This window comes from Dendropsophus ebraccatus, chromosome 3, assembly GCF_027789765.1.
Source record: "Dendropsophus ebraccatus isolate aDenEbr1 chromosome 3, aDenEbr1.pat, whole genome shotgun sequence".
In the NCBI taxonomy this organism is placed as follows: domain Eukaryota; kingdom Metazoa; phylum Chordata; class Amphibia; order Anura; family Hylidae; genus Dendropsophus; species Dendropsophus ebraccatus.
In genome coordinates, this window is record NC_091456.1 from 63890917 (window position 1) to 63906193 (window position 15277).

Consider the following 15277-nt stretch of genomic DNA (forward strand, 5'->3'; position numbering starts at 1 on the left):
GCTGAGATCTCCAGCATCTCCACAGCTAAATCTGCAACAATAAAATGTAATTGCTGTTTTCACTTTTCCATTAAAGGCAACACAGTAAGGCTTTGTTAGCACTTTGGGTAAATATCGGGGAAAACATCCGTCTTGTCACATAGACAACTGCTAATAATAATCATGATAATTATGGATAAGTGGACATCATAATTAAGTGGACATCATAAGTCAACAAACTGCTAGTGCATCCACAACAGAAATTGACATGTTGTGGATTTTGAATCTTCACAGATTCTGGGCGTCTTATTTTCTACAGAATATACAATTTAAGTTTACAACATGATTTTGTGATTTTTGCCAATGGCCGTCAAAATGATGTGTGATATTTGCAGATGAAGTCTGTCTATAACGATCATGATGATTATAGACTGTCATCATTGGCAAATATCGGCCAACTTTTTGATGGCCGTCGGCGATTTTCTTCATCAATGTGATTTTTTAGCCAAAATGTTGCGTAGTTGGTAGAATAAAGGTTTCTACAGCAATATCGATATGCAAGTCCTTTACTTACTTGCTGTGAATCTCATGTCAGTGTTTTGTTGTTTCCTTTCACTGTCTTTTTCTCTATTACTTTGGAATATATAGCCCCTTTAAGACTAGAAATGATTTATGACCAGGTCAATTGTTATGTCTTTTTACCTTTGTATCTGTCTAGCCTTTTTACTTTTGCACAGAGGGGGTGATATGTGGCTGCCAGACACCACCTTATGCTGGATAAGATGAAGTAGGAAACTACTCACTTTCACCTAACATTGGGTATGAAGAAGTAAAAAATACTTCTATACAGTCATTTTCAGCCAGGTAAAATCTGAAAAAAATGTTTTAAAGAAGGCAAATCCCACATCTTGTCATATACAGTATGCTTAGGAGTTCTTTAATGGATAACTTCATTGTACTAAGTTGACGTTTGCTTGTGCACAATTTCTGAAGCTTCACTTTTAGATGTGGTAAACCACATCATATAAACTCTATGGCAAAACAGAAAAAAATATATAGAAAAACTCACTGCATCTTTAAGAAAAGCAACAAAATCTAGCTTTCTTGTAAATGACTGTACTAAACCACTAAATGGAGGAAGTCGATTCCTGTAATGTGCGTATAATGAAAGAAAGAGCATTGAGGTATAGAGAAGTAGTCAGAACTACGGAAAATTGTATTATTCCTGCTTCCCAGATTAAAGGAAAGATGGGTTTTTACAATTATTAGTTACAGTTGTAACTCTCTTTACCTGCTACAGTCAGTCCTCTTAGCATTCTAATCGATTCTAGTAAAGGAAGACCTGACGAGACAATGCAACCTCATTCCATGAATAATCTCTTTTAAACTGGTATACTACATTTCATTTAATTAGGTTTTAGGAATTGTGTATTCTTACTTTGGTATAAAAAGGTTTACAACAAATTGTGAGATTAAATTCCTTAAAGACTTCAGGCCATTACTAATCCTTTGGGGACAGCCCCAATTTCAATAAGGAAAGAAAAACTTCAGAACACCCCAGTGCTTGATTTATATTACATTTTGAGATACGGAAGTAAAAGGATTAAAGATAGGATTAAAACAGTCTTCACGGAAAACATTTTTAAGGAGAATTGTTTTGGGGGTTACTATGGGCACTGCTAGGCAATGCTCAGCCTGTGGCTGCATAATAGCTGCCTAAAGCCAGATTGATAGGTAACAGGAGAGATAACGTCTGGCACTGGGACAATGGCATCAAATCTGAGCTAACCCTAGATGTGCTCATAAACATTAGATGATCCATGCCTGATCCTAGATGAATCAAGCAACAATAGTGAGACAACCCTGGTAGGAATTTTTAGTCGAGTTGTATTTTTAATGGTTCTGACTGTGGTTTTCCTCAACCACTTTCCACAATGTCTGCCCACATCAATAAATAACTTAAAGAAGCAATAAGTTTAAATAAACATATAATAAAAAATGACATATTAAACAAATCATAATTACACTATAGATTATATTGTTTAGATTGTTGGTGCTTTTTATTTTCATCTATACATACATATTTTTTTCTTTTTACAATGTATAGGTTTCATTTTGGAAACTTCAGTAGATATAATAGACCGACAGCTTTACTTTAGAGACTGGGACATCTGGAGACCTACAGTAAATAAAGCAAAAAGCCACTATATACACATAAATTGTAGGGCTCTGTATGCAGTGCTCTCGTCATTCCCTGGTATTCGTGAAAGGACCTGTACTGGGGACTTTAAGGTATTTTGCATTTTTCTGTTCAGTTCCAATTCTCTTTAACTGTTATAAAGTACATATACCCTGCTTTCACTGTCTACATAGACAATACTGTAAGTAAATGTGTAGAAAATTAAAATAAATCACTACAATATTATAAAGCAGAACAAACACATTGGGGACAAATTATTAAAGACTGTACAACAGTTTTCTATTATCTTTGCAGGTTGCAACTTTCTCATAAAGTGGGTGGAGCTTAGCTGAAGAGGCCCTCCCATGGTCCGATACCTTTACTGTACTTCATGCCCTGGACTTGAGCCACTCCTTTTAAAGTATATAGCTTATACATGTGCAACTTATAAAAGTACCTGTCAATATCTTTCAAATATTACTGGATGTTCTTGGAATCTGTTAACAATTTAAAGAGTATAGGGGTCATCCTGACTGTCCGCAATGGCAGATGTTGGATTTCAACATGCCTATCCTATAGCAGATGGGTAGAAGTGCCTGACATTTTTTCTCCCTCTCTTTTGAATAAACATAAACTTTGATTCGGCTAAACATGCATGTTTTTAGGGAAAGATAGTCGCTATATTATATGTATATGGCATAGTTCTCTGAATATTATCTATGTTATGGGACATCCAGATTCAACTGGAGCAAAATCTTGTTCATCAAACCCTATAGAAGTTAAAGGGGTTATCCAGCGCTACAAAAACATGGCCACTTTCTTCCAGAGACAGCCCCACTCTTGTCTCCAGCTTGGGCAGGGTTTTGCTGCTCAGTTCCATTGAAGTGAATAGAGCTTAATTGCAAACTGCACCTGAACTGGAGACAAGAGTCGCGTTGTCTCTGAAAGAAAGTGGCCATGTTTTTGTAGCACTGGATAACCCCTTTAAGGCATTAAAATTATTTGAACAGGAATTCTCAGCTTCATATTCTCAACCCCCTGAGCCTGATTCATGTCCCCTCAGCCTTATAATCATATCCCCTCAACCTGATTAAGGACCCCTCACCATCAAATTTTTACACACAACTCTGATTCACATCCATCAACCCTTATATACACACCCTTGCATCTGAGGTTACACAACCTCAGTCTCATATTTACCTTTTGCGCCTGATTCATACCCCTTAAACCTCACAATCACACCCCCAGGTTAACACCCACCTAAGAAAAAGTGCAGATAGTCAACCAAATATTAAAATCCCTGAATTTTAGGAACAGGAGCAATAGCAACAAAATAAAAACAGAGTTGGAATAACTACAGTCGAATCTACAAAATAAAAGTACAATGGTGCCTTGAATTATTTTAATTCGTTCCGGGACCGTGCTTGTAATCACTCTTATATCAAAGCAAATTTTCCCATAAGAAATCATTGAAGTGCAGACCATTGGTTCCACACCCCAAAAATAATAATTTTCTTTATTCTGAATAACATATAACACAAACAAAACATTTAGAAACTGCTGAAAATGTCATATTATAAGTTACTGTACAGTATAACAAGATCACTCTTATACCAAATCAAATTTTCCCATAAGAAATCAATGAAGTGCAGACCATTGGTTCCACACCCCAAAATAATGATTTTTTTTATTCTGAATAACATACTGTATAACACAAATAAAACATTTAGAAACAGCTGAAAATGTCATATTATAAGTTACTGTACAGTATAACAATCAGCATGGGGAGTATAATGTATACTATGTGCACAAGATTGAAAAAACAGTAGCAGTTTGTACAGGATGGAGCTGCAGATCCCCATAATGTGCACAAGACATGCAGAGAGCTGGGAACTAGTCATCTTGGTTGTGACTAGTCACAGCTCTCTGCCTGTCATTGCGCTCTTCAGGATAATTAACAGGGAAAGTGACTTCTAACTCTTTTTCTGTCGATCATCCTGCAGAGCGTGCTGACAGGCAAAAAGCTGTGACTAGTCACAACCTAGATGACCAGTTCCCGGCTCTCTGCATGTCTTGCACACCAGAATAAAAGACCTTGTTTTAGCATTTAAAGGGTCTACAGAACACACGGGACACATGGTCAGGAAAGTTTTAGCACATCTTCCGAGCACTGCTAGTAGTGTTAGGCTGGGTTCACACTACGTTTTTGCAATCCGTTTTTTTTTCATCCGTTTTTTGCAAAAAACGGATGAGAAACGGATGGAAAAAACAGATGCATGTGTGCCCATCCCTTTTGATCCGTTTTTCCATTGAATTCCACAATAAAAAAATGGATCAAAACGTAATCGACCTTATTTTTGTGTCCATTAAATAAAATAACAGATCCGTTTTGATACAGTTTTCTTAAAAAATTTAATTTAATGGAAAAACGGATCAAAACGAATGCACACACATACATCCGTTTTTGCAAAAAACGGGTGAAAAAAACGGATGGAAAAAATGTAGTGTGAACCTAGCCTTAGCGGAAAAATCTAAGTGATTGGTTTTCTTTATAGCTTGTTTATTGGCTGCTCATCAGCCTTTCAACAAGTTTTTGTATCGTGGTAAATACTTGAAATCAAAGTATTTTAGGAGTGATACCTTTACTGGCCAACAAAATTGGCCCAAAAATTTTTTTGTGAACTTGTCTGACGAAAGAAATCTTGTGAATCCCGAAAGCTCACAGCTCTAACAATTTTTTGTTGGCCAATAAAGGTATCACTCCTAAAATACTTTGATTTCAAGTATTTACCACGATATGGATTTTTCTGGCTAACATGGTACCATACTATACATTTTGACCTGAGAACTACAGCATACTTGCTCAACAGTAGCAGTTGACATCGGTTGTACATGTATTTGCTTTATGGCAAAGTACAGAGTGCTACTCAGAGAACAAGTATACAGTCCAAAGCCACCAATACCCCACTGGAATTCTTAGGAATAGGTACAGTATATGGCTGTATTCACACAGCGTCAAAAATATTGAAAAGGCGGCCGATTTTCATAAAAAAAAAAAAACGTCCGGTTTTGCCGCAATTTAACTGACTACAATGGCAATGTATTCAAGTCAATGAGAAGACGGACGTGCAATGAACACAGTGTATTGAATAATGGACGTTTTTGCTGCGGACGTCAAAATAATGAATATGATCATTATTTTCTGATGTCTTTTGCAAACAGCGGACATTTTTTATTAGTAGTTCACACACAGTTTTCCTTTTGTCGCAGTTCTTTCTCCATCTTTACTACTAAATTCAATGGACTTTTCAATTAACACACATATAAAGTTCAATTAGTAATCCCAAACTAGAATAATGTCATTGCACTAAGGGGGGGCCAGGCTGCTAAATAACGTCTGTTATTTTAGACTCAAAATAACGGACGTCATTTTAAACGGGGAATTCCCCAGAAGTATTGTTTGGCCAGACACTGCAAACACAATGAGGGAGATTTATCAAACATGGTGTAAAGTGAAACTGGCTGAGTTGTGCCTAGCAACCAATCAGATTCCACTTTTCATTCCTCACAGATTCTTTGAAAAATGAAAAGTGGAATCTGATTTTTTTGCTAGGGGCAACTAAGGCAATTCTACTTTACACCAGTTTGATAAATCTCCCCCAGTGTGAAAAGAGTAAAAAAAATTCTTACCCTGAATGTGTCAAAATTCTAACAAAGAATATGCTTACAGATATGTCGTTATATAGTCCCTGTGTATGGCTATGTTCAAAAAGCGTTTAACAGCATCCGTTGCATAGCAGGCATAGCAGGCCACCAGGCTGCATTTAGGACGTTCCTGCAGCCAAAATCTCTGTATCGGCTGCAGGAATGTTCTTTTTTACAATTTACTTGAGGGCACTGTCGGGGGTGCCAGCAAATCAATTAGCCATTCACTTCAATGTAATGTGTGTCAGCCACTGCACTTTACATTGTGTGAACAGCTATTGATTCTGAACGCTGTTCACTAAATGGCATCTGGAAATAATAGGCGGGTACATTATTTTAACGCCCGTTTTAAACATAACGCTGTGTGAACACAGCGGGTGGCATTGCATTGATTTCAATACAATGCCACCCCTATAGTAAACAATGGACGCTGATTCCATTGCAACCATGTCTGTTCTTTACTCAAAAATTACGTTGTGTGAACATAGCCTATGTCTATACACTGCATGTAATGGTGCAACGTGTTCTCATCCTGTCCTGCAGTGCTGCAGTTGCATATTTTAAGTTACTTGAACTTTACGGGAACATTGTAACTTGATCATGAAATTTATGTATTTATATTTTTGTAACGCTTTTAAATCTTAAACTCTTATTTCTCTACTCTGCTGTACTTTGCAAAATAAATGTCATTGACTGTTTGGGGAACTTTTAGAAAAGATTATATGCAGGACATATTAAGTAAGTCCATGACTAACAGGCTGTGACAGCCAAAGGGTTCAGTCCTTTCAACACAACAGTCCCCCACGGGGGCAGCTATTTATTTCTCTGTTCCTTTATCACCTTGGAATTTTTATGGTTATTTTTTTTTTAGAATTCACATTTTGTTGTGTAAAACCCTTTTGTGACCCTATGCCAGTTTTCAAATTTAATTAAAGCCATAAATAATCTTTATTCTATCCTAAAAGGTTTAATGTTTCTTACTTTTTTATTATTATTGCCTGGAAATATTTCAAATTCCAAAGCTTGATGTGAGCTAACAACCAGGTATAAGTCAGTTAAATACGATTAAATAGAACAGCACTGCTTGCTATAAGATACCAGTCTTATTTTTTCATAGTAAAACTTGAACAGCTAAATGCAGTATGGTGGGTTATTTAACAGTCAACTCCATTTAATGTTTAACCCCATTTGTGCTGCAGCTAGTTTGGGCCTTTATCACTGAGCTAATTGTTCTAAATCTGACCTGTCTCATTTTATGTGGTTATAGCTCCATGATGCTTTAAAGGGGAACTCCAGGTAGAGGTGAAAAAAATGTACCTTCAGCAGAAGCAAATAGCATTACTTACCTGTCAATCCCAGTTTAGAAACTGACAAAAATCCATTTGTTTTGGGGGGTTTTGTTCTGTATTGTGTGGTTGTACTTCCTGCTTGAGCAGTTGTACATAGTACTACAGGTTCCAGAATGCAATGCTTTCCCTCAGCTGTTCATCACCGTTCTCCACCCTGCCCATTCCCTGCCCAAATCTGTTACAGAACATCTAGGCTGTGTTCACCCATTGCAGTTTCATTGTGTTACTTAATTATTTGCATCACTTTATCATTTCATTGTGTTCCCACCCACACAGCACACTGTTACTACCTGTAACGCTGATACTGGAATAAAAAACTTTTTGAATTTAATTTAAAAAAAAGTTTCTTTTCATTTCCACGCACATATTATGATCAAGCATCTTTTATCTTTGAAGTTGATCCCCACAATAAGTTATCTCACATTATATAGGGTGTGAGCGCACACTGAATCATAAACTATAATATGGAGTGCTGACTACCTCAGCAAATTACAATGAACAAGAAACAAGAAAAAAGGTCTGAGGATAAAAAATCTCTGCACATCCAATAATATACAAAAAAAGATTTTACTATACAAAAACTTAAGAAGACACACAGAAAAAAAGGAAAGGCTGTATACAGCAATAAAACCTAACTCTAAGGGGGGAGAATACAATAAGTCTAAGGGGGGAGAATGCAATAAGTCATTCATGTGGAGGATCCCGGTTGGTGGGGTGACTTATTGTATTCTCCCCCCTTAGAGTTAGGTTTTATTGCTGTATACAGCCTTTCCTTTTTTTTCTGTGTGTCTTCTTAAATTTTTGTATAATAATTTTTTTGTATATTATTGGATGTGCAGAGATTTTTTATCCTCAGACCTATTTTCTTGTTTCTTGAGCCCCACAATAAGGACTTTATTCGATATTATGTTACATGGAATATACTGTTTATGCCTGGTTTTTTTTTCTCCAGGTGGGATTGGCAGTGCTGGCTCTGATCCTCTCTGCCATTTAGCATCATTTAATTGTGTTACTGCATCATTATTGTGCAGACGCTGCAGTACTGCAATGAAACTCCAACATGTGTGAACACAGCCCTAATTTCACTGAGTTTTGCACAATAAGTGAAGTTGCAGCAGCTTCTTCTGTCACTCCTTGCCTGCTCAGATGTAGACTAAAGACTAAAGAGGCCGGTCAGAGAAGCTCAATCACTCAGGGGATTGGGGGATCCAGCCAAGCCTCCTGTGACATCCCACCCTGCCCCCTGTCTGCATCATCAGCCTGATCTCAGCAAACACACACAATGTGAGACAGAGGCATAGAATCTTTGTCCCCTATGGTGGGAAAGCACAGGGAGCAGGAGACAATGTGAATTGGCACAGAGGCCATTTTTCTTCACTTTCTGGATCAGCTACCAGTGTGGCAGAACCTCACAGATATGCTGTGTTTTTGCCCTTTTTTTCTCACACTTATTACTGTGAAGTAAAAATATCAAACAGTTTTTATTCTATGGGTCAGTACGAAGTACTGATACTAGATATGTATGATTCTTTTATATTTTAGTGTGGGGGGGTTTTCAGTATTTGTATGAAACTTTTTAAGGAGATGTGGGGGAGGGGGTTAAAAATAATGAGAATATAGATTTATCTTAATTTTTTTTACATATTTTGACTTATTTTATTACTTTCACTTTACTTTCCACTTTTTCTAACTAATGCAGTGGTATATGGCGTATACCAATGCATTATTATTTCCTGTCAAGGTTACACTGACAGACATTATACTGTATTATGAGGCTTTGCCTCTGAGGTTAAAATGACGGACGACATACCACTGTTTGGCCGCCCGTCAATGCAATGATGGGTGTTGGTACATTAATCTAGTTCAGGTGGACTAATTGCCTTTGGGTGTGTCTTTAATTTAAAAATCCATAGACTTTAGGCTATGTTCACATGGCGTGAGACACCGGCCGTTCCGTGACCCGGCCAGGTCACGGAACGGCCGGTCTCTGCCCGGATCATTGAGGCCGGTACTGAAGTACTGGCCGGATGATCCGTCAGTGAGCATCAGTGCGCACCCGCATCAGAGCCTCCCCTTGAATTGCGGCTGCAGAAAACTGACATGTCAGTTATTTCCGGCCCCGTACGAGATTCCGGCCGGAGCACATATGCTGTTTATACACTCCGGCCAGGATCCCATTTTAAGTAAGGCATTGTTCCACCGCACCAAAAGTACGGCCGTTGTTGCCGATGTCCGTACTTTTACGTAGTGTGAACATAGCTTTAATAGTAAAAACAGTGTAAGACGGTGGAAAAAGAAAAACTGTGAGTGGACAACAAAAAAATAACGTCCTCTGTTTGCACTAGACATCCAAAAATGGTTGACATGATCATTATTTTGATTTCCATGCAATGTCCATTATTTAATACATTGTGTGCATTGGACGCCCATCTTTCTATTGACTTTAATGCATTGCATTGAAGTCAACTAAATCACAGCAAAGACAAACGTCTTTTTAATTAGAAAAAGCGGACACCTTTTCTTGACGTTGTGTGAACATAGCCTAATACTTATCGTAGCCATGACAGCCCTGGGAGCAATTGTTAGGCTCCTAGTGGCCATAGCAACCATTGGCACACAGAAACTTCTATTGCTGTGTGCTAATGGTGACAGGGGGAGCTCTCTCTCCCAGTCAGATCATTCACATGCTCTGCAGTAGTAAAGTAAAGTAGTAAAGTAGTTAAAGTAAAATTATACCCTCATTAGCCCACATGGCAGGGTTGCCAAAGTACTTGTCAGGAATCTCTGTGGTTTCCCCTCTCCCCACTTCAGCCTGTAGGACCACTCCTCCCCCCAGTGACCTTACATGGCAGAGAGAGGGGAAACCACAGAGATCCCTAACAGGTGCTTTATCAACCTGTGTTGCCCTCAATGCAATGCACTAAAGTCAATGGAATGACAGACATCCAATGCACACACTATATATATATATATATATATATATATATATATATTTATATTTATATATATATATATATATATATATATATATATATATATATATATATAAAACGTTGTTTGCACGGACGTCAAAATAAAGATCATTATAATAATTTTCGTATGTCTTTTGCAAACAACGGACGTTATTTATTAGTTGTTCACCGCTCTTTCTCCGTCTTTACTAATAAATTCAAAGGACTTTTCAATTAAAGACATACCCTTTGTTGTTTATGCCCATGCTTACAGGGGGACTTTCAATGACTGCTGTAAAAAAATAATATATATATATATATATATATATATATATATATATATATATATATATATATATCTGTGGTCATTAGGAGGCTAAATGGGGTTGGAATTAATTCTGATCCTGGCCACTGCAGCATAGTGAACAGCTGAAACCTGCTGCATGAAACTTGCTCAGTGCCTGCTAATATTTTTGCAGTAAATCCTTGTGTTGGAGACACATTTTATCCCCCTTACCTTTTTTCTGGCCTGCTGATCTTTGGAAGAATGAGCTTTTACGTGCTTTCGTAATGAGCTTGGGTCTGTGTAACGCTTGCTGCATCCAGGAATTTGACATGCATACGGTTTCTAGACGAAATACATAGGAAAATATAATTATATTACTTCCCTGGTAACTGCACTTTAACATTTGTTATCAATGAGCATTCCCAAAGGTACTTACAGGATAGAAATCATTTGCTCAAGGAGGGATTAGCAAAATCAGATTCAGCAGATTAGTGGAGCTGTCTAACAGCAGTCACTATCCAGAAAACATTGGTTAGGGTGAGAGAAGAATCCTGCTAGAGAGACAGAATAAGTAGGGAAAAAGATTAAGATTTCCAGCAGAAAAGAAAGTACTCAGCAGCATAGCAAAGGGAAATAGGTCAGAATATTGTTACACACACCTCTGTCATGAAATGATACTGTCACATCAACTATATGCAGATTAATTTAATTACCTTTACTTACGGGTCCAGCCTCTCCTGTGTGTATTACGTTATTATATTTAGCCAGTAACCATTTCACTCATGGTCATAGTAATAAAGAGACGTCAACATAAGTGAGTAGCCTAGTAACAAGTTTATCCATGTATTCTTAATGGACAGTGGTTGTATAATAGTGGAGGCTAACTCTTAAAAGAGAAGTCCGGCGAAAATTTTTATTAAAGTATTGTATTGCCCCCCAAAAGTTATACAAATTACCAATTTTGGCTATGTTCGCATAACGTCAAAAATATAGAAAAGGCGTCCGCTTTTGCAATTTTAAAAACTTTCGTTATTGCCGCGATTTAACTGAGTGCAATGCAGTGCAGGGAAAAAAGCACTTTTCCCGTAATAAGTGTATATTGGTAATTTGCTAACTTTTGGGGGGCAATACAATACTTTAATAAAGATTTTCGCTGGACTTCTCCTTTTTAATAGTATTAGTTTAATTATGTCATTAGTTTAATGATTTAATAATATTTCAGCTTTCTTGCAGTAATGCTGCTAGAAAAGAGCTTGTTCACACCAGGATTTGTGTCCCTAAGGCATGGATATGCCAGAAAACTGTTTAAATGACATGTTGATGTATCCCTGCTTGGTATCCCTGCATACCTGGCTTTTGGTTCGAACTGAGAATCATGGTTTGCAGCACATTTCAGTCCAAGCAAGAACTCAGATTTGCCCAGAAAATGACCCAAATATAGACACTAGGGGGGGGGGGGAGATTTATCAAACTGGTGTAAAGTAGAATTGTCTTAGGCTGGGTTTACATATATCAGTTGGCATCAGTTGCGTTTTTTGCCTAAAAACTGACCACAACTGATGTCACAACTGATGCCAAAAATGCATCAGTTGTCATCAGTTTTTCTATCCGTCTTTTCATTAAAAACCATCAGTTGCCATCAGTTTCCATCAGTTGTCATCAGTTGTCACAAGTTGCGCTCATCAGTTGACATTTTTTTCCCCAGTATGTTTTCCTGTCATTTTCAATGGGATTTGCGGGGGAGCGCACGGGGGCTATATACTATTGGGGGAGCTCACAGGGGGGCTATATACTACAAGGGGAGAGCACACAGGGGGGCTATATGGGAGGGGGAGAGCGCACAGGGGGGCTATATGGGAGGGGGAGAGCGCACATGGGGGGCTATATACTATTGGGGGAGAGCGCACAGCAATGCTGTATACTAATTGGGGGAGAGCACACAGGGAAGCTAAATATTACTGGGGGGGGCAACAGGGGGGCTATATACTACTGGAGGAGAAACAGGGGGGGGGTGATATACTACTGGGGGACCAAGGGGGGACTATAGGGGAGGGGGAGAGCACACAGGGGGAGATATATGTTTATTTTGTGTACTATTTGCCTGAATGCCGGATGCCAGAGCCGAACGGCATGCGTCCTGCCCGGCGAGGCATCCGGCGCTCTATTCGATTGTATTGGTGCGGCGCCGCATCACCGGAGCGGCAGTCCGCCAGGACGCTGCAAGATGCGTCCTAACGCACCGACGGTCCGGCGATGCGGCGGCCACTATTTCCCGCCGCACATTTTGAACGATCCCATTGAAAACAATGGGATCAGTTCAAAGATGCGTTTCCCTCCGGCGCTTTTCTCCTGCGCCGGAGGGAAACGCCGCCGCACCGCCGGACATATGTAAACCCGGCCTTAGTTGCCCCTAGCAACCAATCAGATTCCACCTTTCATTTTTCAAAGAGTCTGTGAGGAATGAAAGGTGGAATCTGATTGGTTGCTAGGGGCAACTGAGCCAGTACTATTTTACACCAGTTTGAAAAATCTTCCCCTAGCTGACTACACAGGTCAATGAAATAAACAGAGCCCGTGCTGATCTGAGCAGGTAAATGTTAGCATGTCATTTTGACAGTTTCCCAATGTATTTGTGCTTTGAAGTCACAAACCTAAGCAATGCAGGCAGCTTAAGTTTTATTGTGGCCCACACATCATAATAGGTAGTGCACCTGTGTGTCTGTTGTGGTAATGTTATGAATTTAACCCGTTTATACGCCTTTTCATGGCGGTCACTAATGGGCTTTATTCTGATACATACGCCTTTTTACGGCATATGTATTGAAAAGGCTCCGTTGAGCTGAAGCGCCGGCATCATGATGGATGACAGCTGATCGTCCCCTGTAACTACACGCAGAGGAGAATCTTCCGCTCTGGGTAGTTTAACCTGTTAAATGCTGCTGTCAAATAATGACAGCGGCATGTAACAGGTTCCGGTGGCATGTTGGCCGGTTATCATGTGATTGGAGGTCCCGCGTCAAGGTCCAGGCTCCCAATTGTCTCTATGGTAATCCCGGGGCCTTTTTGAAAGCCCCCGGGATAACCATGTATATGCCACTATTGCCTGTCAGCTCATTGCTGACTTAGGGATTGCACTGGTTTACAGTAGTAGTGCAGTGTACTGATCAGCAGATCACTGATTAGGATACACTATTATACAGTAATGTACACTAATGTAAAAATGTAAAAAGTGTAAAATGAAACAATAAAAATCCCACCCTCCCCTAAAAGTGCAAACACATTGTATTCCCCATGTAATTAACTGTTATGTAAAACACTTAAAAACCACAAATAACGCTTGGTTGTCAACGATTGTCTTTAGTACGTTTAACTGACAAGATATTTACACAACAAAGGACAAAACTAGAAATACTAAGAATGTACCTGTCACAATGTGCTATAATTGTGTGCCATGAGGTATTCACAGTATGATCACAATTAAAATCCCTGCCTGATCTACTCTACTGTATACTCTACTACTGGATATGTAATTTAAAGCAAGTTATGGAGAACCTGAACTACTGAAGAATGGTTTGAAAACCCTTAGAGAAATGGCAACTGTGTGGGTGTCTTTTCTTGCAGAACAAGCTTATTATTTTATGTGTCTTTCCTTACAGTATCCAGGTGTGTCCTTTGATGCTTGGCCCGATCGCTGGAATTGCTGAAAGCCTTTTGACAGCCAGGATGCTGGCAAAGGTACGGCTTCTCTCCTGTGTGACTCCGTAAGTGAATCTTTAGATTTTCAAGTCTTGAAAACGCTTTCTTGCACCCTTCGAACTGTAAAGAGAAACAAAATACAGAGGAATGTTCCTTTTTTCGTTCCTTAAAAGCATTTTTATCTTGTTCTGGAAACTCCAGGGCACAGTTTAGCAGTTAATGTTTCATCGCCCTTCTAATAACTGATTTCTGGTTGCTTGTTACTTGCTATAAAAGAATCCTACCTTCTCTGAAGCTTGGCATCCCTAATAATCAGCACTGCCAATTGTAATAGAGGAACATACAAACTTTCGTCATTTTCAAGAAATAAATTTGCTGGAGGTTTGCAACATTTTACGTTTACTATGCTATAGCAGGAAGGGCGGTATGTAATTGAGCAGAAACTATTAATCCAAATCACAGCCAATGATTTGTAAAGCCCGGAATATCAGATGTTACGTGTTTCACCAGTTACTGTATAAAATGACTTGGACACCTGTGCAGCTAATAATGCCATTGTAAGGCCTTATGATTTGCTGGTCTTCTGCAGATCTGTTTCATACAATATCACTGATCTAAATCTTATAAGGAGTTGGTTACTTTTGGACAAACTTGCCAAATATATTTTTCCTCTTAGGCTGGGTTATTGTATGTATATGCTGTGGTATTGTAGCTCTTATTTTGAAGCTCATTTTAGTCAGTATTTATAGCCAAAACCAGGGAGTAAATAAAAAAAAACTGCAAAAGGTGCAAATGTTTCCAGTATAGTTTTTCTCTGGTTCTCTTGGTTCCACTTTTGTTTTAGCTAATAATTCTGGCCAAAATACAGACCAAAATAGTACGTGTGAACCCAGCTATAGAAGCAATGCAAAAAAAAAACCTTTATAGATTTAGATAATGCTGGTTTCACCCATGGCAGCCTTTTTGGGGGGAAACTGCCACTACAGTTCCCAAACCAGAAGTGGATCCAAGAGGAAAGAGAAGTACACAACCTCCCTTTATATTTTCCATCCTATTTGAATCCACTTCTGGCTTTTGCACAAAGACTGCAGTGGTAGTTTTCCAAAAAACTGCAGCGTGTGAAACCAGCATC

At 38.8% G+C, this 15277-nt stretch overlaps 1 protein-coding gene across 1 annotated transcript in view; it reads right to left on the bottom strand.

Moving 5' to 3' along the window:
* GLIS3 (GLIS family zinc finger 3) overlaps positions 1-15277 on the bottom strand; it is a 347865-nt gene that overhangs the window by 112050 nt on the left and 220538 nt on the right. The window contains exons 5-6 of the mRNA XM_069964277.1: positions 14104-14265; positions 10681-10791 (exon numbers count right to left, since the gene is read on the bottom strand). Of these exons, the coding sequence (XP_069820378.1) occupies positions 10681-10791; positions 14104-14265 (273 nt within the window). The remainder of the gene's footprint in view (positions 1-10680; positions 10792-14103; positions 14266-15277) is intronic.